Here is a 25,963-nt window from a genome sequence, read left to right on the forward strand (position 1 = left end):
TTTTGGCAAGGAAAGACAAGTAAAAACTCACCACATCTTTTATAAGCACAAGAAAAAAGGCATTTTGTCAACACCATTGACATAAACATACTTGTGAGGATCTGTACAATAGAGCACTTTGAAATACAAGATAAAGTGTTAGAGTAACTCAGCAGGTCAGGCAGCATTTCTGGAGAACATGAATATGAGACGTTTCGGGTTGGGACCCTTCTGTAGGGATTAGTGTAGATGGGACATCTTGGTCATCGTTGGCAAGTTGGGCCGAAGGGCCTGTTTCCGTGACTCTATGACTATAATGATTTATATGCTGTGTGTAATACATCAATGTAACCAAAGGTACTTTGCCCACTGTATCTTAACCTTATTATTGCTTGCAAAAATGCTTTCATTTGGGACATGAATCATTTTACAGGACATTCTGCAATATGCATAAGTGAAGAATATTAGTGAACAGTGAAGATTAGTCATTCTTTGTGACCCCATTATTTGCTGAAAATTGATACTTTGGAGAATACGTTTTATTTTTGGTTGGGCTGGCTAAATCTTTCTTCAGATTTCTGCAGCGTTACTCTTCCACAGAGTATAATGTTCTGTGCGGACTCGGAATGGAAGAGAATCTCATCATTTGCAGTAATTGTCAGTGAAACATCTCATGGGTCCAAGCATTCCTCCTGGGAGCAGTTGAGGGTTTGTTGCCCCCTCAGGGTCTTGTAAGGGCTGCATGCTTAATGGCTCATGAGGGGCTATGGGTGAGCATTTGCGAGAGCTTTGTTTGTGGTGAATGTACTTGAAAGTTGTTAGATTGGGAGGTCCTGGACTTGAGGCACATATATGTCCAAAACGTAATTTTGTGTGATCTAAGAAGAAAAGAGGTGATGGTGCCTTCTTGTTCTTCAGGTAGAGGCTTTGGAGAGGGTACCTAGAGAGAGAAGGCGTGGTGAGTTTTTACTTGTCTTTCCTTGCCAGAAACTATCTTTCTTTCCAAAACACTGAAAACCTAAACTCCCCACTGAGATAATGCACAGATATGGGCTTTACAAAATCTAAACAGCTCAAGAAAAGATTGCTGCCAAGTCAATGCTGCCAATTGCGTACAGTTTTGGTCTCCAAATCTGAGGAAGGACATTATTGCCATAGAGGGAGTGCAGAGAAGGTTCACCAGACTGATTCCTGGGATGTCAGGACTGTCTTATGAAGAAAGACTGGATAGACTTGGTTTATACTCTCTAGAATTTAGGAGATTGAGAGGGGATCTTTTAGAAACTTACAAAATTCTTAAGGGTTGGACATGCTAGATGCAGGAAGATTGCTCCCGATGTTGGGGAAGTCCAGGACAAGGGGTCACAGATTAAGGATAAGGGGGAAATCCTTTTAAACCGAGATGAGAAGAACTTTTTTCACACAGAGAGTGGTGAATCTCTGGAACTCTCTGCCACAGAGGATAGTCGAGGCCAGTTCATTGGCTATATTTAAGAGGGAGTTAGATGTGGCCCTTCTGGCTAAGGGGATCAGAGGGTATGGAGAGAAGGCAGGTATGGGATACTGAGTTGGATGATCAGCCATGATCATATTGAATGGCGGTGCAGGTTCAAAGGGCCGAATGGCCTACTCCTGCACCTAATTTCTATGTTTCTATGTTTCTAATGGTTATTTTTCAGGTGGAGATTGATAGATTCTTCATTAGTATGGATATCAGGGATTATGGGGAGAAGGCAGGAGATTGAGGTTGAGAGGGAAAGATAGATCAGCCATGATTGAATGTCGGAATAAACGATAGGCTTAATGGCCTAATTCTGTTCCTACGACTTATGAACTTATGGAAGTGGTACCAGTGTAGATGGGGCGTATTGGTCGGCATGGACGAGTTGAGCCGAAGGGCTTGTTTCCATGTTGTGTGGACTCTATGGCCCTCTCACTGTGGCCTTTCATGATTTAACAGTCAATTACAGATAATATTTTATTCCATCTGATTTTCTTTTTACTCTGGTCAAATCTTTTACAAGCTTCAAAAGGAGAAAACTGCCATTATTCTTGGTACCTTCTTTTGGACATGGAGGGCTCTACTATTTGATTTTCCGTATTCTGTTTTAACAGAATCCTAACTTAAAAAAATAGATTTGGATGAATTTATAGAGCTACAGGTGATGGCCTGACCGACTTTGCTCAGTCTCCAAAGGAAGTCGAGGCGTTGGTGTGCGATCTTGGCAGTCGCTTCAATGTAGTTGGTCCACAACAGACTGTTTGGCAATGTTATCGCCATAGAATGAGTTCCACTTTGGCACCATAGATGCTGACTGGGGCATGCACCCTACCACCCTTCCTGAAGGCAACAACTACCTCCTTCGTCTTGCTGACATCGAGGGAGAGGCTATTGTCCTGACACCATGTCACTAAGTTCTCTATCTCCTCCCTGTGCTCATAGTTTGTGATCTGGCCCACCACAGTGGTGTCATCTGCAATCTTGTAGATGGAGTTAGAGCCGAATTTGGCCGTACAGTTGTGAGTGTACAGGGAAGATAGTCGGACTGAGAATGCATCCATGCGAGACACATGAGGATTATTCTGGACGTAATGGAACTAGCTTGGATGGGGTATCTTTTGTGGCTGTAAGATGTGTTTCCATGCTGTGTGAATCTATGACACTAATCCTAAGTGGTAAGTATTTCAAATATAGTCAGGTATCTATTAAGTTGAGAGATCTTAAATGGTCTTGTAAATGGCGAATTATTAGTCTTCATAACATAGGCCTTATAAAAATCTATTATTTTTAAATCTCTTGAAGCTCTCAAATTAAATCCCATGAAGAGAGACTCATGTCTGAAATCTATCGTGAATTTAAATATGTGCAGTTAGCACAGATGAAAGTGAGTTAGCTACCGTTTGAATTTTTTTGATTATCAGTTATGCCGCTTATAAAATCATGTCTCTCAGTCCGTCACAACTGACAGAAGATAGGCTGTATTGGAACTGCAGTAAATTAGGCCTTCATTTAAGCAATGTAACATGCCACACTGCATAAACTGCTGCACTGCATTACAGAGTGTATTATCTTTGAGTTAAAGCTCAAAAGATGATCATTGTTAGTAGGAGTTATTGTCTGAGTTAACATGGAACTCAATTAAAAGCTATGGGAACAACGCAGTATTCAAGACTCTCCATCTCAAAATCCTAAAGGGACTGTCCCACGAGCATGCGACTCCATGCGGCAAGCGCGACCAAACCGGAAGTGGGGTCGAGTAAGTGACGTAAAGTTTGAGCGAAGTCCGCAGGAAGTTCGCGCGTGACATACGGCGTCAAGACGCTGCGTACGGCGTGAAGACGCTGCGCACGCCCGTCGAGGCGGTGCGTATGGTGTTGAGGCGGCTGCGGGTCGGCAGTCCGTTGCCGTGCGGAATTTTTGAACATGGTCAGTTTTTCAGAACCCCGTGCAATGTCGGAACCATTGTACTTCCGGTGGCGCTGGTGCCAGCAGCCTCCACCTACAGCCCGGTATCTTTTTGTTTTTTTGTTTATTTTGTTATGTTAAAAGTGTATTTTTTTGTGTTTTTTTGTGTTTTTATGTGGGGGAAGAGGGCACGGTGCGGGGGATACCGTCCTTCAGCCGCTTCCTGGTGAGGACGCGACTACGAGTCGCGTCCTCCCCCCCCCCCCCCCCCCCCCCCCCCCCCCCCCCCCCCCCCACAGCGGCCTACCTACCTGGATTGGCGCGGCCTTTCCTGCCGGGGATCGACCGGAGCTCCAGCAGCGGCGGGACAGCGCTGGAACATCGCGGGGCTGGCGATGCCTTACCGGGGGTCGCCGTCTGGAGCCCGGAGTGCTGGACCTGCTGCACCAACATCAAGGAGCTGCGGTTTGCAGAGCTCCCAACGCGGGCGGCGCTGATGGACAGCGCGGGGTCCTGTGACTCTGCCCAGCTCGACCTGCGGACTCGGGAGCTGCGGACTCCGGCAGCGGGAGGCAGAAGGTCCGGGCCGCTGAGGAGGAGGATGCTCACCGTCGGGGCTCGGCGTCAGCGTTCCACCAGCCCGGCGTGAGGGCCTGAACATCGGGCCACCCGGGGCGGCGACTGCAGGTGCTCGGAAGGCCCCGACTACGGATGGACACGGAGGGGAGGCTGGCTGGACTATGGTGCCGTCCTCACCTGGGTGCCATTTATGTCATGTTGTGTTGTGGACTTTTTGTGTTTGTGCTTTTGTTAAATTTTTAATTCAATTTCAATTTTATTTTTTTAATATGTTTTATTATTTATTTATTATTTATTTTTATTATTTTTCTTGTGATTTTTTTTAACGATACTGCTGTACGGGAAATTCATTTCGTTGTCTCAAAGTGAGGCAACGACAATAAAATTTGAATACAAGAATACCAGCTCCGCACAACTCCATACGGCTACGGCGATTGAAGTGGGACCGGCCCCGCGAGGCCGTACGGATCAAGCGACCACGTTAGGTCGCGCTTGCCGCATGGAGTCGCATGCTCGTGGGGCAGGCCCTTAAAGCAATTGCCTGCTTATCTGGTTTAAAAACTGTAAAAGTAAGATAACATATAATGAGACAAGTTTTTAACAGTTTGAATAAATCTACAATTAAAACGCATTTTCCGAATTTGCTTTCTACTGATGCGACATACATGTGTGGTGAAGACAGACACAAAAAGCTGGAGTAACTCAGCGGGTCAAGCAGCATCTGTGGAGAAAAGGAATAGGTGACATTTTGGGTAGGAATCCTTCTTCAGACTGGAGAAGCCACCTCAATCTGAAGATGGGTTCCAACCTGAAACATCACCTATTTGTTTTCTCCAGAGATGCTGCCTGACCCGCAGTTACTCCAGCTTTTTGTGTGTTCGGTATCAATCAGCAATGTGGTGTACGGGTATCTTCAAGAACTTCAAAGATATTGCTTTTGAGCAGTTATTTAAAACGTGAATTGGAAGCAAGAAATGGAAGAGAATGCTATCACAACGCACATTCTCAATATCTTCTTTAAACCATCTGCCCCATCTTGAAGTAAGATCAGATGACAATAAGAAGTGTGATATGTGATCTCCTCTGAAGGTTTTTTGACGTGACAAATATTTTTTCAACAACATGTGTGGATAAACACATTTCCCTGGGCTAACTAATTTGCTCTTTAATTTATCTCACCCTTTGGTCCAACTCCTCCCATTGGTATTCCTGAATAGGAAGTCATCAACTTGCTTGGGAGATGATTTTCATCGTCCTGCCTTCCCTTCTTTAGGGTTGCTTGTTCACTGTTGGGATTCTGTCAAGCCGATAGTTACATTTCTTTCTAAGTTCCCTCAAGACTGGATGTCCATTCAAGTCTTTATGAACGATAATAGCACCAGTTACAACCTTGAGTCACAACGAACTGCAGATGTTGGTTTCCAAAATAGACAGACAATAGGAGTAACATGGCGGGTCAAGCAGCATCTCTGGAGAACGTGGATAGGCGGCGTTCTTCAGTTAGTCCCATAAAGTGTCACCTATCCATGTTCCCGTGCGATGCCGCCTGACCTGCTGAGTTCCTCCGGCACTTGGTGTCAGTTACCACTGTGTACGGTTCCTGTCCCATGCAGCAACTTATGAAAACTGAACCGGGTAATACTTTTCATTGCATTTTGCTGGGAAAAACAATCTTTTGCTCCAAGTCAACAAGACTAAGGAACTGATGGTTGATTTCAGAAATGGGGAAGGTCAGAGGGATCGTGTGTCAGTTTTCATTGGTGAGTTGGCAGAGAAGAGAACATCTTCAAACTCTTGCGTGTAGATATCTTTGATGACCTATCCTGAGCCCAGCATCTAGATATAGTCATGTAGAAGATGTGCCAGGGCCTCTACTGTCTTAGAATGTTAAAGAGTTTTGACATGTCACCAAACACCCTAATAAACTTCACCGGACATTCTGTGGAAAGAATCCTGACAGATTGCACCATGTCCGAGCATGGCAGATTCCAATGCACAAGAACACAAGAGTCTGCAGAGAGTGGTGGCCTCAGCCCAGTCCATCACGGGCAACAGTCCTCCCCACCATAGCCTCAAGAAGGCCGCATCTATCACCAAGGATCCCCACCATCTGGGTCGTGCCCTCTTCCCACTGCTGCCATCAGGGAGGAGGTACGTCCCTCACCACCAGGTTCAGGAACAGCCATCATGTTCTCGAACCGACCCGCACAACCCTAATCCTACCTCAGCAAAGGAACACCATAGACCACAATGGACTTGTTTTCTACGTATGTCTTGCTCTATGTCCTTTTAAAAAATAGAAACCATTTGTGTAATTCGTGTATAATTGATGACGTGTGGGTTTCTCTGAGCCTGTGTCTGTGATGCTGCTGCAAGCAAGATTTCCATTGTAGCTGTACCGCACCATACTTGTGCAGATCAACATAGACTCAACTTGATTGGTTTCTGTGGGGGAACGTCCCACCCCAAGGGAGATTCTGCTGTTGGAGCAAATACCTCTGTGGATGTTTACAGCCTTGTGTTTGGGTTCATTGCAATCGTGAAGCCGAGTGATGAAGAACTGTGAGTGAGTCATGGTTTTGAGCAGCATCAGGCACAGCTTGAAACCTACTGACATTTCTCACGATACATTGCTCAATTCATATATAACATAGAACGGTAGAGCACAGGACTATGTCTGTGCCGAACATGATACTGACACCAAATCGTATCTGCCTGCACATAATCCATATCCCTCCATTCCTTGCTATATTTAAGAGGGAGTTAGATGTGGCCCTTGTGGCTTAAGGGATCATGGGGTATGGAGAGAAGGCAGGTAGAGGATACTGAGTTGGATGATCAGCCATGATCATATTGAATGGCGGTGCAGGCTCGAAGGGCCGAATGGCCTACTCCTGCACCTATTTCCTATGTTTCTATGTATCCATGTGCCTATCCAAATGTCACTTAAACACCACCAAGGTATCTTCCTCCAGAACCACCCCTGACAGCACGTTCCAGGCACTTGCTACTCTCTGTGAAAACAAAAACCTGTTCCGCACATCTCCTTTACACTTTACCCCTCTCAACTAATGATATTTCAATCCTGGGAAAAGGGTTCTGACTGTCCACCCTATCAATGATCTTTGTAGAAGATAAGGAACGGGTTTATTGTTACAAAATGCTTCTCACCCTGTGATGCTAATTTTTTTTCCACTTGACTGCACATCGAGGTGCATGTGTAAATTGGGTCAGGCGCAGAGAAAGGTCTTCTCCAGGGACTACTTTACAAAGTGCGTTTGCTGTGTTCGAACCCGTTGTGCTCAGATGGTTGCTTCACAGGCTGACTGCATCTGCTGCCAAAGCAACGTGGACCAAAGCCAAGTGTGCTTATTCCCCCGACGTCTTCGGTGTCTGGGTTAGCCTCGGAGATGGTGGGCACGTGGGCACTGGTGCCACACTTGGAAGCTGTCCACACTTTGTGCATGTAGCATCCAATTTACTGTTACTTGGGTTCTAAGCACCAGGATCCCCCACAGTGAGGTCCACACCTGATCTTAGTGCCTTGTTGTCGTGGAAACGCATCTCACATGTGGTCCAAATAACAGAACTCGCAGAGTTGCCAAGGCTTTGTGCCAGTTAACTTTTGACTTCTGAATAGTTTGTCTTAGCTCAAACAGCGATTATTATAAAGAAGCAATCCCTGGTCTGGCCGAGGAATCTTCCATCCTTTTTTGTAATAAGAAGGAAGAGGAAATACCGGTTAATACCAAAGATAGACACAGAGTGCTGGAGAAACTCAGCGGGTCGGGCAGCATCTCTGGATAGTTGATGTTTCGGTCAGGACAGAATGAGGAAGAAGGGTCCACATACGAAACACATCTCTTTCAAGAGAGTTAGATTTAGCTCTTAGGGCTAAAGGAATCAAGGGATATTGGGGGGAAAAGCAGGAACGGGGTACTGATTTTAGATGATCAGCCATGATCAAATGGCGGTGCTAGCTGGAAGGGCTGAATGGCCTACTCCTGCACATATTTTTCCATGTTTCTATGTAACCTATTCATGTTCTCCAGCGATGCCGTCTGACCTGCTGAGTTACTCCAGCGCTTGAGTCCAACTTTTTTTCCTTTATTGATGGAACAGCCATTTCAGAAGGTGGTGGGTGTATTGAATGAGCAGCCCGAGGAAGTAGTTGAGGCAGGTACTATAACAACATTTAAAAGACACCTGGACAGGTACATGAATAGGAAAGATTTAGAGGGATATGGACTAAATGTGGCAAGTGTGGGCAGAAGCTTAAACAGGGCTTCTTGGCCGGCATGGATGAGTGGGCCGAAGTGCCTGTTTCCGTTCTGGAGGACTGCAGGTGTTGTCCTCCAGCGGCAGCAGAACCGGCTGATGTGGATTTTGATGGGAAAGTTACCTTTGTGCCCTGTTGGTGTATTTGAAGGTTATTGTCCAGATTATTTGTCATTGGTTCAACTCCATTCATCAGCAAAAACGTAATATGTTTGTAGGGCTGATTCCCAGACCGAGTCCTTGCTGTCAAGGAGGATGTGGCAAGGTGCAAGCCTCCTTGTGTGCCTTTACAATCTAAATTGCAGCTTCTCCTTTAATGGTGGGACATCTAGTGAAAGGATGTTATGGAATTTATGGAGGAGACAAGAGTATCTACTTGCCCAACTGGAGACACAAGAAAGTGTAGATGCTGGAATCCTGAATAAAACACAAAGTGCTGGAGGAACAAGGTGCAACAGTGGCACAGAAGTCAGTATAGTCGCTGCCATATGGTGCCAGAGACCAGGTTACATAGAAAATAGGTGCAGGAGTAGGCCATTCGGTCCTTCGAGCCTGCACCACAGGGTTCAATCCTGACTACGGATGCTGCCAGTTTAGAGTTTGCTCATTCTCCCTGCAACCACGTGGGTTTTCTCCTGGTGCTCCGGATTGCTCCCACACTCCAAAGACGTTCAGGTTTGTAGATTCATTAGTTGTGATAAAAGTTTATGATTTGTGCCTAGTGCGAAGGACAGTGCTAGTGTAGTGACATCGCTGGTCGGCACAGACTTGGTGGGCCAAGGGCCTGTTTCTGCACTGTATCTCCAAAGTCTAAAGTACAGCACTAAAACAGACTCTTTGGCCCATAATGTATGTGCCAAACATGATGCCAAGACCAACTCTTATCTGCCTGTTCATGATCTTTAACCCTCCATCCCCTGCATATCCATGTGCCTGTCCAAAAACCTCTTAAATGCCACTGTTATACCTGCCTTCACCACCACCCTCGGCAGTGTGTTCCAGGCATCCACCAGCCTACGTGTAAAAAAAACTTGCCCCACACATCTCAGTGCCCCTCTTAAACTGTGCCTCTCTCACTTCAAAGCTGTGCCCTCGAGTCTTTGACACTTCCGCCCTGGAGAAAAGGCTCTGACTATTTATTCAATCGATGACTCTCGTCATTTTATATACTTATCCCATCAACTTCAGAGAAAACTATCCTTCTGTCTGACTCCCTGCATTTAATACTCCCCGAATCCAGGCGTCATTCTGGTAAAATTCATGGAAAACAAGGATGGGACCTCCTTAAAGGGCCTGTCCCAATTAGGCAATTTTTTAGACGACTAGGCTGTCGCCACATGGTCGCCGGGGTGTCGCCTGTATAATAATAATAATAATAATAAATTTTATTTATGGGCGCCTTTCAAGACTCTCAAGGACATCTTACAAAATTTAGTAAACAAAATACAAAACATGTAAGCGGAATAAAACAAAACAAAAAATAATGACAAAAAAATAAAATATAAATAGTAAAGACATCAACAATACACAATTCAAAGACACAATTCAAAGAGAGAGCAGCGGCAGCTAATCGCGCCAGCGTTCACTCTCCCTTCCGGCAGCCATCTTGGGAACGGAACAATAAGGATCTTTAACATAGAAACATCCCCCCACAATGGTTACCATTATGGGGGAAGGCACAATGTCCAATCCCCATCCCCAGTTCACCCATAGTCGGGCCAATTGAGGCCTCCACAGTTGCCTCTACGGAAGCCCGATGTTCCAGGCCGTTCTCACCGGGAGATGGTGCTCCGGCGTCGGGAGAGTCCTCTCAGCGGCTAGGGACACCTGGAACGGCTGCTTCTGTACCGGAGGCCGCGGCTTCCGAAGCCGACAAGGCCATGACGGTTGAAGCTCCACCACTGGCGATCTCATTGAGAGATCCCAGGCTCCAGATGTTGAAGTCAGCACCGCCGCCCGCAGCTGCTCGCTCCGCAGACCCGCAGCTCCGCGATGTTTTTATCGGCGGTCTTCAGCTCACCGGAGCTCCAGCGCGGCGACCCAGGCAAGGCATCGCCCGCTCCGCTCCGCGATAGCGCTCCAGCGCTGTGCCGCCGCCGAAGCCGAGGTGCTGGGCGGTTCCCTTGGGAAAACGCCGCTCCAGGCCCGTTGGTAGGCCGCGAGGACGGGTCGACGTTGCAGCCCGGAGAAAAGCTGCCTCTCCGACCAGGTAGGGACCTAGAAAGTAGTTTCGCCCTTCCCCCCCCTCCCCCCACATAAAAAAGTCTAGACCTCCTAAAAACAAAACACTGAAACTCACTAAAAATTAAAGAAAAGAGTGAAAAAGACGGACTGCTGCTAGCTAGCAGCCGTGCCCCAAGATGGCGCCCCCTTCCAACTTGTATGGTCGTGAGTCGTCTCTTCAGTCGCCCAAAGAGTCATAGCGTTTTTCTGGTCGCCACTGGATTTTGAAATGTTCAAACATTTTCGGCGACAATGTTCTTGACGCTAATGAGCGTAGCTTGACTTCTCCTGACGTAGGTGCTGTCGTAGTTTGTCGCCAGGATGACGTAGGTTGTCGCCAGCGCTGACTTTGGTGAATTCCATTGGCGACTACCTACATCAACCTACGTCAACCAGCAACAGGTACCGGCGACTGAATTGTCTTAAGTTGTCCTCAGTTATCGCCGACAGGGTCGTAACTTGTCGCGGGCGGACGTAGGTTGTCAAAGGTGTGGTCATAGGTGGACATCCTAATAATAATAAAGCTTTATTTCAGACACAGGTCCATATAACACATCATACAGTATAAGGAGATACAAAAAATACATTAGAAATTGCATAATAGCCTATAAGATATACAAGCTATTGCACCAATGCCATCTTAGAAGTGAATCTATAGCAGCTTTTCAGAGGGCTGACTAGGGCTTCAATTATGTGGCTCTCTGACTTGTCCAGGCGACACATAAAACTAAACATCAGCTGTCTTAAGAGTCTCACAGGTTGGCACTCTAGTGGACACAAACAATTGACTGGCACTATGCCACCTAGGGACACGAAGCAGCAACCTCATTGCATCATTGGATGCTACCTTGAGCCTCTGCATACTCTTTTTCTTATAGTTAGACCACAATTGGGCAGTATATAACGGTGTGATGTAGGTTCTGAACAAGGAACACTTCACAGAGTCAAAGCACATAGAAAACGTCCTTATAAGTATGTTAGCTTGAAAATAAATTTTACAGCGCTGTCGGTAGAGGTCTTTGCCATCCGTCCAGTCATCGGATATGACATGACCTAGGTATTTAATTTCCTCACACACAGTTAGAGGACTGTCTGACAAATAAAAGGTCGGAAAAGTTGATTTCCTGTCCTCAGCGCTTCTAACTATCATTATGCGGCTTTTCTTAGCGTTATACTTTATGTCATAATCAAGGCCATACTGAGAGCACACCTTCAACATCTGCTGCAGCCCAGCACTATATGGACAGAGCAGGACCAGGTCGTCTGCATACATAAGATGATTAACAATAGTGTTGCCCACAAGACAGACAGTTTTTAACCTATTTAACTGATTTGATAATTCATCCATATAAACATTAAATAAAATAGGAGACAAAATTCCTCCTTGCCGCACTCCGTTACTAACACAGAATGGAGCAGATACAACATTGTCCCATTTAACCTGAAACGTTTGATGGGCATACCAAAACACTAAAATTCTCACTAAAAATTTAGGGGCACCTCTATCTAGCAATTTTACAAACAATTGTTCATGATTAATTCTATCAAATGCCTTGGACGCATCAATAAAATATAGGAATACAGATGAATTCAGGCTTGTGTACCTGAACACAATCTCTTTAAGAGCATAGATACACTGGTCAGTTCCATGTTCTCTTTTGAACCCAAACTGATTGTCAGTAGTAAGGACATACATTTCTAGCTTTGTTAGCAGTATTCTCTCCAGTATTTTAGACAAGATACTGGCTAATGCAATAGGTCGATAATTGTCAATACTGTTGAGCTTACCAGCCTTTTCTTTAAGCACAGGCACTAACATTACAGACATAATAGCATTTGGCAGGACACCTGCCTAATGGGTCACTGGCTGTTGGTAGCTTGCCCTAGTTTGACATTGACTAGGTGGTAGGTTGTTGTAGACATTGTTCGTAGACATTGTTGTAGTGGGGTCCAGTCACCTGTATTTCGGTGACCTGCTACGACTGGGACAGTTGCCGGCAGTCACCGAAACAATCGCCTAAGTGAGATAGGCTCATTAGAAGATTTTGGAATTGCAAGGACTATATAAATTCAGTGCAATGTCCAACCAACAGTCAGGCAAGGCAGGCCCTCACTATCTGCTGGACCTCCGTGAAATGTGATTTCTCCATGGAGTTTTGGAGGCCCTGCATAGGCATTAGTTGATGTTTTCTAGTCCACTGAGAAAACCTATCTGGAGCCAAAACATAACCTGATGTTTGTTATGTATCGGAAGGAACTGCTGATGCTGGGTTAAGGGGCTGTCCCACTTTCAAGACCTAATTCATGACCTCTGCCGAGTTTGTCCTTTACTCATACTCACAGCATGGTCGTCACGAGGTCATAGGAGGTCGTAGGCAGGTCGTGATGCTAGTCGTAGGTACTCGTGGCATCAAGTAGGTCGGGGCGTTTTTTCAACATGATGATAAATGTCCAAGAGTAAAAAAAGGTTGTGAATTAGGTGGTGAAAGTGGGACAGGCCCTTTACACCGATGATAGACACAGAATGCTGGAGTAACTCAGCAGGACAGGCAGCATCTCTGGAGAGATGGAACAGTGTGAGGAAGGGTTTGGACCCGAAACATCACCCATTCCTTCTCTCCAGAGATGCTGCCTGTCCTGCTGAGTTACTCCAACACTTTGTGTCTATCCTGATGTTTGTTGGTTCCTTTGATCTGGTATTTTGTTGGTTCACGTGCTTGATCAAGGGTGTTTTATCATCAATGTCTTATTATTATTAATGTATAGTGTTTTCCCGAGTCATTCGTAACTGTCACTGTATGTCATGTTGTTACTTGTGGGCGGAGCACCAAGGCAAATTCCTTGTATGTGAATAATAAACTTACTTACTTACTTATCCACAGCCAGTTAATATGTTGCCACAGGGCCAATATGTTTCTGTTTAATGTCCACACTTTTTCTGTTTTTTTCCTGCGTACATTGCAGTGTGTTTGATCATACTGCCCAGTTGTCTAGGTCCACAGTAGATATTAATGCTATCTGGTCATCGTTTAGTGCAGCGGCACGCTGGAATGATTGTATTAATAGTGCTGTGGTAACATTGTTTTCAGTCACAGTCATTTCTGAAAGTAACCCTGCCCTTAATGGTGAAATAAAAAGATCTTAAAGTGATGGAGTGACTCAGCAGGTCAGGCAGCATATCTGGAGAGCACTGAGAGGTGACGTTTCGGGTTGGAACCCTTCCTCAGTCTGGAGATGGTTCCCAACCTGCAACATGGAAAAGGGGCGTTTTGTTTTGGGACCCTTCTTCAGACTGATTGGAAGGAGGGGGAGCAGGGGGCGGGGAAAAGAACACTGGAAGAGATGAGGGGCAAGACAAAACCTGGCAGGTAATTGATGAGGGGAGGGGAGGGAGGAGGCGACATTTGAAACAGTCAACATTTAACCCACTAAAAATCTGTTAAAACTGCGGTAAAATTGAGGGAAGGTTAAAAATTGATTCTTGGGGTTTTTTTCTCCACTGATAAAACACTGCTGCCAATAAATATCAAGTACGCAACATTTATATTTCCAGTTATTTTGTTTTAATAATGCTGCACACAACTTTCAAAGAGCATGTCTTTGTTTGTGTTTCGCACTGATCAATTGATGGTAAATCTGGTATTGATGATGGTATTACTGATTGTCAATTTGGTTGAATTTTGTTTCGTGTGGAACAAAAGCAACTCCCGACAAAAGTTCAAATAATTATTGTAAATAATCGATTCTGCCAAAAAGAGATCGTGCAACAAAAATCTTCTGAACACATTCAGATATAAAAACTGAAAATTTCAGGATCTTCTTCCACAAAAGATGTTTAACATATTAACCAGACACTGGTAAAAATGGAAAGACACAAATTGCTGGAGTAACGCAGTTGACCCGCTGAGTTACTCCTGCATTTTGTGTCTTGCTTTGAATACCTTTTTACTACTCGTTAAAATAGATTTTGTGATATTTAGATTTTGTACTATTTAAAAATGTTTCCAAGCAATTGGCTCTGTGACTTTACAGAGCAAAGCTCATCATTAAATATACTACATGGCTAGATGTTCTGTATTGTGTTATTTTTGCCAAGGCCATTCACAATACAGTGGTTATAACTAGAGTGGTATCTGAGCACCACTGTTTATAGGTTTGTATTATCCAGTGTTTCATTGAGTCAGGGTACAGGCAAGTGCCTTTTAATTAGGATGAGATCTGGCTGAGGAACTGGTGCTTTGCCTCATTGATTGATGTAAGTAACCTCATCCATACTATCTTGGGACTTGAAATTGTCAGCTGACTTGGTCAGTCCCATAAGTGCTGCAAACAATTTTTGTCTGAATTGTTTTTTGAGTCTATAGACCTGCTGGTTGCATGAATTTAAAAGAGCATTGAATTTTTTTTAAATGCCACCTTCCCTTGGGAGTTGTCTGAGACATTTGGAAAGCGTGTGGAGAGACTGGGTTCTATTCCGAAGAGAGAAAAAAGGAACTTGATTTTATTTGAATCTTTTTACTAGATTTAGTGGAACTAGAATTTAAGCCAGTACGATTTCCTAAAAAAGTTTGTTTTGCAAGTATGAACATCAATAGAAGACTTGTTTGTGCTGTATTATTATTATGCTTTGTTCATTTAAGACTAATATGTCCAAATGATTTATTTTGCATATGCCCAATTTTTCCTTTGAAATGGTAAATTAAGTTGGAAATTTTACAAATAATTCCAGTATTACTGTGTGTAAGAATTAAATCTACGAGTAATTTTTGGTTTGGAGATGCACAGTGAAAGATAAAACAAACTTTGTATCAACCTTATGATTAAGTGGGAACCGAATAGAAATAATCAAGTGTATTTATATGGTGTAAAATGTGACCTTGCATTTATAAATCAGATTAGAAACCTATATCGATTGACATATGTATTAAACCAGTGTAATGTAATTGCTTTCAAAGCGGAAAGAAAGGCTGAAATTTAAGGTTGTGTAGGATAACAGTTGTATTTGTTGGGAATTTGTAGTCCCAACACCTAAATCAACTGCTTTGGCGACAAGAACAAGTACTATTCACTCAAGCCATTCTTTTAATTCTAAGTGTAAAGATTAAAATTAGTTGAGCATTCTGTCTTCCTTGTCAGCACAGATCAATGGCTCACACTTAGCTCCTTTTGTACACAGGCCAGGATTTAAATAAAAGAGCTGCCAGCATCCTTAGCAATGCAAAACTTCACCTTAAAACAGTTTCGAAGCCCCTCTGTTTACCTGCAAAGCTAGATTTTACTGCCGTGCTGGCTTAAAATGGGATCAAATGGAAATTCCATTCCAAATTTCCGCAGTTTTACTGGGAGATTTAAAAACCGAGGTGTTATTTAAGCGATTGTAAACAAATTGGTGCTGTTATTAACGGTATAATATTCCACCGTTGTTCCATGTTTTTTTATAAGATGCACAAAAAATTAGATTTAGTATCACTTTGCAGAGGGAATGCTGGTTTTAAGCAAGTGACATATATATAAATATATATATATATATTCATTAAACCCCACAGACGATTCGAGCAGTTTTTAATTTAGTTTAGTTTATTGTCACGTGTACCGAGGTACAGTGAAAAGCTTTTATTGCGTGCTAACGAGTCAGCGGAAAGACGATACATGATTACAGTCGAGCTGTCCACACTGTACAGATGCATGATAAAGGAAATAACGTTTAGTGCTGGATAAAGTCAAGTAAAGTCCGATTAAAGGCAGTCTGGGGATCTCCAATGAGGCAGGGAATTTTGAATTTGCATTATTACTGCTATCCTTTAGTACTTTTTTTATCCCCCCCCCCTCTCCGCCACCCTCAATTTCCATTGTAAGCACATGTTACATGTTGACTGTAAACTGGGGGCTAGTCTGCAATGCGTGTATCCACAGAACTGGCTTACCCATATGGTGCTGTGCTGCTTGTAAAATCCATATGGTCCCATGGAAAGGGATCCCAGTGGGGATGAGAGGGGGTGTTAATGCCCTCTAGGCCAAACTATTCCCTCCTGGTTCCCCTCGACCATTGTCAGTACAGCCTGGTGAAGCATAAATTTGATTCTTGTTAATAATCAATGAAGTTCAGTGTGGTTGATTATTTCAATACAGCCTGTGCATGGTTTGAATTCAGAAAGTAATTCTCTGACCTTTTCTTTGTGGTGCTTTACAGTAGTGATTTGACCCAAGTTCCCGCATGAGTCTGACAATTTGCTTATCATTCACAGGAAGTTCTACAGACTGTGCCGAAGTTTTGCTTTCCCTTTGATGTCGAAAGGTACAGTATTGCACGATAAACCAATCGCCTTACATGTTCCCCTCTGCCTTGTTTTGTCTAGTTTAGGTTTTGGAGATTCAGCACGGAAACAGGTCCGCAGTGTCTGCGCTGACCAGCGATCGCTGCACACCAATGCTATCTTACACACACAAGGGACAAAGTATAATTATATCAAAGCCATTTAACCTACAAACCTGTACATCTTTGGAGTGTGGGAGGAAACCAGAGCTCCCTGGAGAAAACTCACATGGTCACAGGGAGGACATACAAACTCCGTACAGATAGCACCCAGAGTCAGGATCGAACCCGGGCCTCTGGCTCTGTATGGCAGCAAATCTACCGCTGTGTCAAAATCTTTCAAAAAGAAAATCTTCCTGAAAATCTCAGTGCGGAGAAATCCCCAATTTTTGAAAACCTATGTTGGTGTTGCAGCTTGTTAACTAGCTATTTAAAACAAAATCTTTTATTTGGAAATCTCTTATGTGGAGGTAAAAAAGTGTTGGTGATTTATTTTTTTATTCAGTGATAGGATTTGAAAGGCTAATCCCCACGGTTTTAACTGGCCACATCCACTTAAGTCTTCGCACTTGAGTGATCTACCTTATTGTGAATATTTGTGTAAGCCTTTAAGAAAGGGCTAAGTGCGGCTGGTTGAAGGTTTACAATGTGCATTTAAAACCCGCCTGCTTTGCTGCCATCCAGTGGTCTATGTGGTGACACAATTTGGTTTTCAAAGAAAACCATCAGCCCAATCAGCTAACTGTGAAGATATTAGTTCAACATTAAATGTAGCTGCAGCACTTCAATTCATGTATTTTTACCCAGAGCAACTTCCAACCTCAGCCTTATTTATTCCCTGTGCATTCTTCAATATACTTCCCTGACTCAGCAAAGGGCCAAGCCGGTTAGCTCCAGGCAGCTCAGTGTGAATGCAATGATCTGTGACCTGTCTCTATGATCCTGTCTGTTCTCCAAGTCCCTCAATATCTTCTTGATGTCAAAGGCTAAGGTGAAAATTCAGAGTTAATGTAGCACCAATAGTCTTTTCAATTTGAAAATCTAATTCTGCCTTTGGGACCATCTCTCTTATACGCAACAAGCAAAACTAATGTCACTTTCTGTAGGAAGAAACTGCAGATGCTGGTTTAAACCGAAGATGGACACAAAATGCTGGAGTAACTCAGCGGGACAGGCAGAGAAGGAATGTTGATGTTTTGGGTCGAGACCCTTCTTCAGACTGATGTCAGGGGAGAGGGAGTTACATAGATAAGGAAGCGTAAGGTGTGAAAACTGGGCAAAGGGAATGGAGATCAAGGAACATGTAGAATAGATCATTGGTAGCTGGGAGAAGATAACAACAAAGCAAACAGATACAATATAGTCGGAGGCAGTAAAACTGGGAAGAATGGAGATAGAGGGAAAGCAAGGGTTACTGGAAGTTGGAGAGGTCAATATTCATACCGCTGGGGTGTGAGCTGCCCAAATGAAATATGAGGTGCTGTTCCTCCAATTTGTGCTGGGCCTCACTCTGACAATAGAGGAGGCCCAGGACAGAAAGGTCAGTGTGGGAATGGGAGGGGGTTAAAGTGTTTCCCAAGTGAAATATGAGGTGTTTTTCTCTACCCCATAATATTCCCAAGAGTTCAATCAAATCACCCCTCGTACTCAGAAAGTCCAGGAACACAATCTTTATTATTTTCTGTACCTGCCCCTGATGTTAAGGATCCATGTCCATTGACACCTAAATTTAATTGAACTTCCACCACTTCAAGCTTTTTATCATTTTGAACCACAAGCTATAATGAGAGGTAAATCTTCTCGACACTATCTCCAGTTTGACAACATCCTTCCAATAGCAGGGTGACCAAAACTGAACACAATACTCCAAATGCAGCCTTACCAAAGTCAAATGTAACTGTAATGTAACTTCTATACTCAATACCCTGGCCGTTAAAGGCCAACGTACCAAAAGCCTTCTTTACCTCCTTTTCCCTTGGGTGGAATTTCCCTCTGACTTACTTCCCAACCTCCTGTTCAATTACAGAAGGACTCTGTTTAAGTCCCTACTTAAACTTTTCTTTAATTGTTTGTGTCCCATGCATGCTTAATGAGATTAGTTTTCATTAGTAACCTGGTTTTATCTTTTTCCACAAAGTGCTGGAGTAACTCAGCGGGTCAGGCAGCATCTGTGGAGAAGATGGATAGGTGACGTTTCACAAGGTACAGGCGTAATTCAGCGGGTCAGGCGGCATCTTGGGCAATGTTTCTGGTCGGGTCACAAAATGTCACCTCTCCATGTTCTCCAGAGATGTTGCCTGATCTGCTGAGTTACTCTGGCACTTTGGGTCTCTTTTTGTAAACCAGCATCTTCAGTTCCTTGTGTCTCTTCTTTGTTTTTCTGCAACTTGTTTAATATTTAAGTTAATTGAGTGCTGGTGAAATTGTAATATTTGAAGTGCTTAACCTGTTCACTGCCAAGTTTTGTTTTTCACTTTGGGCCATGACCCGAGTATACTCTGGGGTGGCACTGAACAGGTTAATGAAAGCCTTTGTGCGAATGAAACATAAATAAACCAAAGCAATAGTTATATCTGAAACCGGGTGTTGAGCAGCCAGGTTGTTGTCTCTGCGTCAATGTCTGCCAGGCCCTGAGCTCCATTTGGTGGAGCATCATCTCAGCTAGGTAAATTCCAAACCCAGATATAAATTTAGTATTTTCACCCAATTGCATACAATATTACTGAGGTCCACATTTACAGCTCATTTATCATATTTGTTACAAGTCTTCACTCAAGCAAAAATCAATAGTTGCTCTAAAAATGTAATTGAAAGGGCAAGATAGACACAAAATTCTGGAGTAACTCAGCGGGACAAGCAACATCACTGGAGAGAAAGAATGGGTGATGTTTCGGGTCGACTGTACTGAAGAAGGGTCTCGACCCAAAACGTCACCCATTCCTTTTCTCCAGAGATGCTGCCTGCCCCGCTGAGTTGCTCTAGCATTTTGTGTCTATTTTAAACCAGCATCTGCAGTTCCTTCATGCACATTGAACGAGCAAGCCCAGGCCCAATAACATTTGCTTCCTTTCCTGTCATTTTTAAAACCTCGGTAAAATTCTTGTACGTGTCAGCTTTCAATCTGCTGTAGTGTGTATGAATAAAGATCACCAATGAACTGTCATATAGTTTAAAGATTCCGGCCAACTAAATTAATTAACCTTTAAACATTCTACTTCTCAAATTGTCTACAATTTTAACATTATTTCTTTCTTCAAATGCTTTTGGTAACATAATAGTAGTAGCCACACAGTGGCATAGCTGGTAGAGGTGCTGCCTTGCAGCCGAGAGACCTGGGTTTGATCCTGACCTTGGGTGCTGTCTGTGTGGAGTTTGCACGTTCTCCCAGTGACCGTTTGGATTTACTCTGGGAGCTCTGGTTTCCTCCCGCATTCCAAAGACGTGCGGGTTTGTGGGTTAAGTGGCCTCTGTAAATTACCCCTAGTGTGTAAGGAGTGGATGAGAAGATGGGATAATATTGAACTAGTGTGAACGTGTGATCAACATTCCTTCTCTCTAGAGATGCTGCCTGTACCGCTGAGTTACTCCAGCATTTTGTGTCCATCTTCGGTCGGCCGAAGGGCTTGTTTCCTGCTGTACTTCTATAACCAAAAATAAACCGAATACTTCCGTTTAAAAATGCTCAGAAATGGCTTTGCATTACATTTGATCTTTTGTACTGTAGCTGATGTTCTTGCCAGGAAACATTAATGCTTGTGCGTGACTATTTTCAGGGTCTCACAGAGCCAGGTGGGACAACACTTCACTTTTGTGCTGACCGACATCGAGAGCAGGCAAAGGTTTGGATTCTGTCGTTTGACATCAGGATGTAAAGTCTGCCTTTGTATCCTCAGGTTAGTTGGAATGAAAGTGAATTGCATGCATCATGCTTAAGACACTTATTATAGTGACATAGAATCACACAGAGTGGAACCGGGCCCTGCAGCCCAACTTACCCACACTGGCCAACATGCCCCATCTACACTAGTCCCACCTGCCTGAGTTTGGCCCATATCCCTCTAAACCCGTCCTATCTATCTACCTGTCTAAATGTTTCTTAAACATTGCGATAGTGCCTGCCTCAACTACCTTCTCCAGCAGCTCGTTCCATATACCCACCACCCTTTGTGTAAAAAGAAGTTACCCCTCAGGTTCCCATTAAATCTTTCCGCTCTCAACTTAAACTTATGTCCTCTGGTTCTCGATTCCCCTACCCTGGGCAACAAAGTAAAGCCAATGCAGTTGAATTGAAGTCTCCACCATTCACGCTTAGCAGTAGAAGTTCTTGCTACCCCTGAACCTATTCCCACCGCAGATGCTGCCTGACCCGTTGAGTTTATTTTAGTTTAGTTTAGAGATACAACATAGAAACAGGCCCTTCGGCCCACTGAGCCCACTCCGACCACCATACACTAGTTCTATCCCACTTATTAGGGACAATTTATAGAAGCCGATTAACCCACAAACCCGCACGTCTGGAATGTGGGAGGAGACCAGAGCACCTGGAGCAAACCCACAAGATCACAGGGAGATTGTACAAACTCCACACAGACAGCACCCGGGGTCAGGATCGAACCCGAGTGTCTGGTGGTGTGAGGCAGCCACTCTGCCACTGTGCCACTCACTAGTTCCTCCTGCACTTTGTGCCTTGCTCATGATTCCAGCATCTGCATTTTCTTGTGTGTCCACCGTTCTTGTTTCTACGGTTATTATGTCTTTGATTATTTGCTATGTCCAGTCACGTTGAACATTTCTGAGATATTTTGAACGATGTTCTGTACAATATTATCCCCAGCCCACAAGAGATGCCAAAGGTAGGGTCGCTTCCTAGCTGCCAATTCCATCTGTAGGTGCAACAAAAGGTACAACTAAACACGACACTTCCTAGTTTGCAGGTGTTTTTTGGAAGCCTCCAGCTTCTAAGAAATTAATGTTGAGAAATTTCTCATTCATTGAAGTTCAGGGCTGACGGATCCTTCATTCTCTGCACGTGGGAGTAGGGGCACATTTTTACCTTGGGCTCCAATGTTCAGTCCTGCTGCTATGTTTTAAATCCCAAAGGAGCAGAGTTGTCACCTTTGCGATCGCTGATCAGAGCACCGCATTAATAGCTGGTTTTGATTAGTGTTTACGACGTTTTGTACCGAGTGATGTTTTCAATTTTAATGCAGGAAGAAGGTAATTTATGCTTTTATCATTGACAAAGGCTATCAATAATTTCCTCTTGCCTTTGCTTTGAAAATAACTCCGCATGGTTCTTTCTTAGAATCACTTTCATTATAAAATATTGTCTTTTTTTTAACCATTTCTGTTATCTACTTCCACTTATGACCATTTAATTTAAGACTTTGTATTTTACAAACTTTATGTCAGAATAGACTTTATTCTTGTGCAAAAGATCTTAAGTAACAACAGTGTCAGTACAAAACAAAAATCCACATTCAGGATATTTGGTCTACTCTAATTAAAACAATTCCGAGTTTTTCTTTATCTATGGTGTATTATCACATGGTGTCCCAAAGTTTGTTTCCTTAAATATTTTGCTGCCATAAGTACCTCAGATAAATCTGCACAATGCCGCCTAATGTTAATAGAATGTGAATATTATATTGGCCTGTTTTAGTCTGATTTTAATATATGCAATTTACCCCAGCCCACTTTTTTTTTTACCTACTAAATTGAAAGAGATACATTGCATGGCCAATGGTTGTACAAATCCTTTTACCAAGGGACTTGCTAAAATCATTTTTTTCTCAATCTCCAGAAATCCTTGAGTTTTTCTTTTTTCCTGAGGTCTATGGGGTGAAATGTGAATGTGGCAATGTATAATTCAAGGATCAAACCTGAATAGCCTTTGCGATGATCACACTTCTTCCTAACAAGATAGAAACAGCACATGCAGTATTATATCTCGCACTAAATGTTGTACCTATTATCCTTCATCTGTGCACTGTGGATGGCTTAATTATGTCCACGTATAGTCTTTTCTTTGACGGGACAGCACACAACAAAAAAGCTTTTCACTGTATCTCGGTACACGTGACACCAATAAACTAAACTAATATGATGTAGCATAATAATTATTTAATGTTTCATTTTAGATTATTGTCAGTCGTTTGAACTAAAATGTTGCTTCCTTCAAAAAATATGATTCTGTTTGAAAATGGCCAGTCTGTTACAAGTGATTTGTTTTTTGCCAAAATAGAATGAAGATTCTGTTGTTCGTTGATTGTATCCAATGGCTCTGTAAAATTGCCCCCAATGTGTAGCAAGTGGATGTGAACGTGGAATAACATAGAACTAGTGAGAACGGGTAATTGATATGCAGTGAATTTACTTGACGTTTTTGTTATGAACGGGTGTTTTAAGTTCACACAAATCTTTCCATGAACTACATACGAAAAGGTATCGCAATGCAAAAGCCCATCTTTTCAGTAATGGTTTTGGGAATTTAAATATGTGATTGATATTTAACATTTACCAACTGGGAAACACATTTATATGATGTCGCAACATGGAGCTACTTTGAGGACTCCATTGACCTCTCCACAGCTCTGTCCCAGATAGGAAAGAAGTAATTATAATCAGGAATATTCACGATTGTGTTTACAAAGAATCTGAGCTCCAGTCTTGCAGTTCCAGCTTTAAAACTTTGCTTCTTTTAGTTTCATATTTGCAATTTTAAAGTGGCATCATGTAAGCCTTGAAATTAATCTCTTTACTAAGTGCCATTTTTGGTTGAGTTAGACTAAGTATTTGACAACAATGCTTTGTTTTTATTTTAAACACACACTGATTCATTCAACACACGTTCTCAAACAACAAAGGTTATTTTGAAGCAAAATATATCTTGGTTCCCTTTTAGTCTGAACAATCAAAAATGATTTAAACTTGGACGATGGGATGCCTAAGGGGGTTTTCAATTACTTCAAAATCACAGAGCTTGTTTAAATTGCATCTGATTTTAGGAACCAGTTGCAGTAAATTCTACCTGGTTCAGAGCTTTTCCTTTTTCAAATATAAAAACATTTCAGATCTTGAACCATTAGAAAGAGCTTAAAATATCATAAATTTCCACGGGTCTCTAAATTATTGTGTGAGTTTGCTTCCCGGGAATGATTTCATTACACTGCATCAGGGGCGATGCCCGGATTTATATACAGTCATATCACAGTGTTTAGTTTAGTTTATTGTCATGTGTACCGAGGTACAGTGTAAAGCTTTTGTTGTGCGCTAACCAGTCAGCAGAGAGACAATACATGATTACATGTGCGTTAGTTAATGAAATTAACGGCTGCGGGATTTTAGTTCACAAGTAAGCTTTTCCCCGTGTGAGGCAAGGATCATCACCTGAAGTCGGACTTGTGGCTGGATGGAAAATACGTGACTAACATTTGAACAGCATCAGTAAATGTAATGCCAAGAGGAAACTACAGTACAGAAAAAGGCCATTCGGCCCAACATTCCCATGTCGACCAAGATGCCCCATCTGCACTAGTCCCACCTGCCCACATTTGGTCCATATCCCTCTAAACCTTTCCTATCCAGGTACTTGTCCAAGTGTCTTTTAAATGTTGTTATTGTACCCACCTCAACTACCTGATCTGGCAGCTTGTTCCATACACCTTCAACCTTCTGACTGAAAACATTTCTTCCCAGATTCCCACTAAACCTTTCCCCTCTCACCTCAGGTGACTTCCTGACTTAGGCAGGAAGGAAAATAAAAATGTGTGCAGTCGAGGTTTATCAGAATGCTGCCTGCCTCAGAGGGTGAGAGGCGATCAGGAGCGGTTGGGCAAACCTTGATTGCTTTCGCTGGAACGTTGGAGGTGAGGGGAGACCTGACAGAAGTATATCAAATTATGACAGGCATAGATAAGGTAGACAGTCAGAAACTTTTTTTCAAGATGGAAATGTCCAAAACTAGAGAGCATAACTTTTAAGTGAGACGGCAAAGTTTAAATCAAAGATAGACATAAAATGCTGGAGTAACTCAGCGGGACAGGCAGCATCTCTAGAGGGTCGAGACCCTTCTTCAGACTTCAGACAGGGCAAAGTTTAAAGGCAGATGCAATGGTGGTGTTTAGGAGGCTTTTAAATAGGCACATGGATGTGCGGGGAATGGAAGGATATGGTTCATCTGCAGGCAGAGGAGATTATTTTAGTTTGTATCATATGCAGTGCACAATTTGTGGGCTGATGGGCCTGTTCCTGTGCTGTTGCATTCTATGTTCTTCAATAGTTTTAAAGAGGGTAAGTGCAGGGATGAAGTGTTGGTGGGACTGTGTTATGGTGCTGTAGGGTGGGTACTAAAGGCCCAACGATAAGCTAGAATAGAGACCCAAGAGACTTACTTTGCCATTCCATTCAACACGAATCAACACCAAATTCCTTCCTACCTCTGGTAAATTCACCCTCTTGCTATCTAGAATCTTTATTCTTACCAACAGTGTCTTTGATGCCACACTTGGTAAGTGAAGGATCTGCAGTGAGGCAGATACCAAATGCTGGAGTAACTCTGGATAGCAGGAATGGGTGACAATTTGGCTTGAGACCCTTATCAAGCCAGCGTCTGCAGTTCCTTCCTACACACTCTGTGGTGAGGCAGGTTCATTCCCTTCCGCAGATGCTGCCTGACCCGTTGAGTTCCTCCGGCACTTTGGGCAGTACAGTGGTGCAGCGGTAGAATTGCTGCCTCACAGCTCCAGAAACCCGGGTTCGATCCCGACCTCGGATGCTGCCAGTACGGAGTTTGCACGTTTTCCCTGTTACCGTGTTGGTTCTGTCCGGGTGCTCCGGTTTCCTCCCACATTCCAAAGAAGTACAGGTTTGAAGGGTCAATTGGCTTCTGTAATTTGTAAAATACCCCATAGTGCTAGCAAACGGGGTGATCAGTGGATGGCACGGACCCGGTGGGCTGAAGGGCCTGTTTTCGTGCTATTATCTCTAAAGTCTAGAGTCGAAAGTGTGTTTTGTGCAATTAATTAGAGCAATGGTTGATAAATGGAAATGCAACCCCCTCCGACAATTTCTCATGTCTGCCCATGACATATGATGAAAGAATGGTTTTGGCTGGGTTTGTATTCACTAGAATTTAGAAGGATGAGAGGGTATCTTATAGAAACATATACAATTCTTAAAGGATT

At 43.3% G+C, this 25,963-nt stretch overlaps 1 protein-coding gene across 1 annotated transcript in view; it reads left to right on the forward strand.

The window, feature by feature from the left end:
• Nucleotides 1–25,963, forward strand: part of dennd1b (DENN/MADD domain containing 1B) — a 289,189-nt gene that overhangs the window by 110,627 nt on the left and 152,599 nt on the right. The window contains 2 exon segments of the mRNA XM_055642397.1: nt 16,711–16,760; nt 20,552–20,671. Of these exon segments, the coding sequence (XP_055498372.1) occupies nt 16,711–16,760; nt 20,552–20,671 (170 nt within the window).

The sequence above is a fragment of the Leucoraja erinacea genome, chromosome 10 (assembly GCF_028641065.1).
Source record: "Leucoraja erinacea ecotype New England chromosome 10, Leri_hhj_1, whole genome shotgun sequence".
Taxonomy (NCBI): Eukaryota; Metazoa; Chordata; class Chondrichthyes; order Rajiformes; family Rajidae; genus Leucoraja; species Leucoraja erinaceus.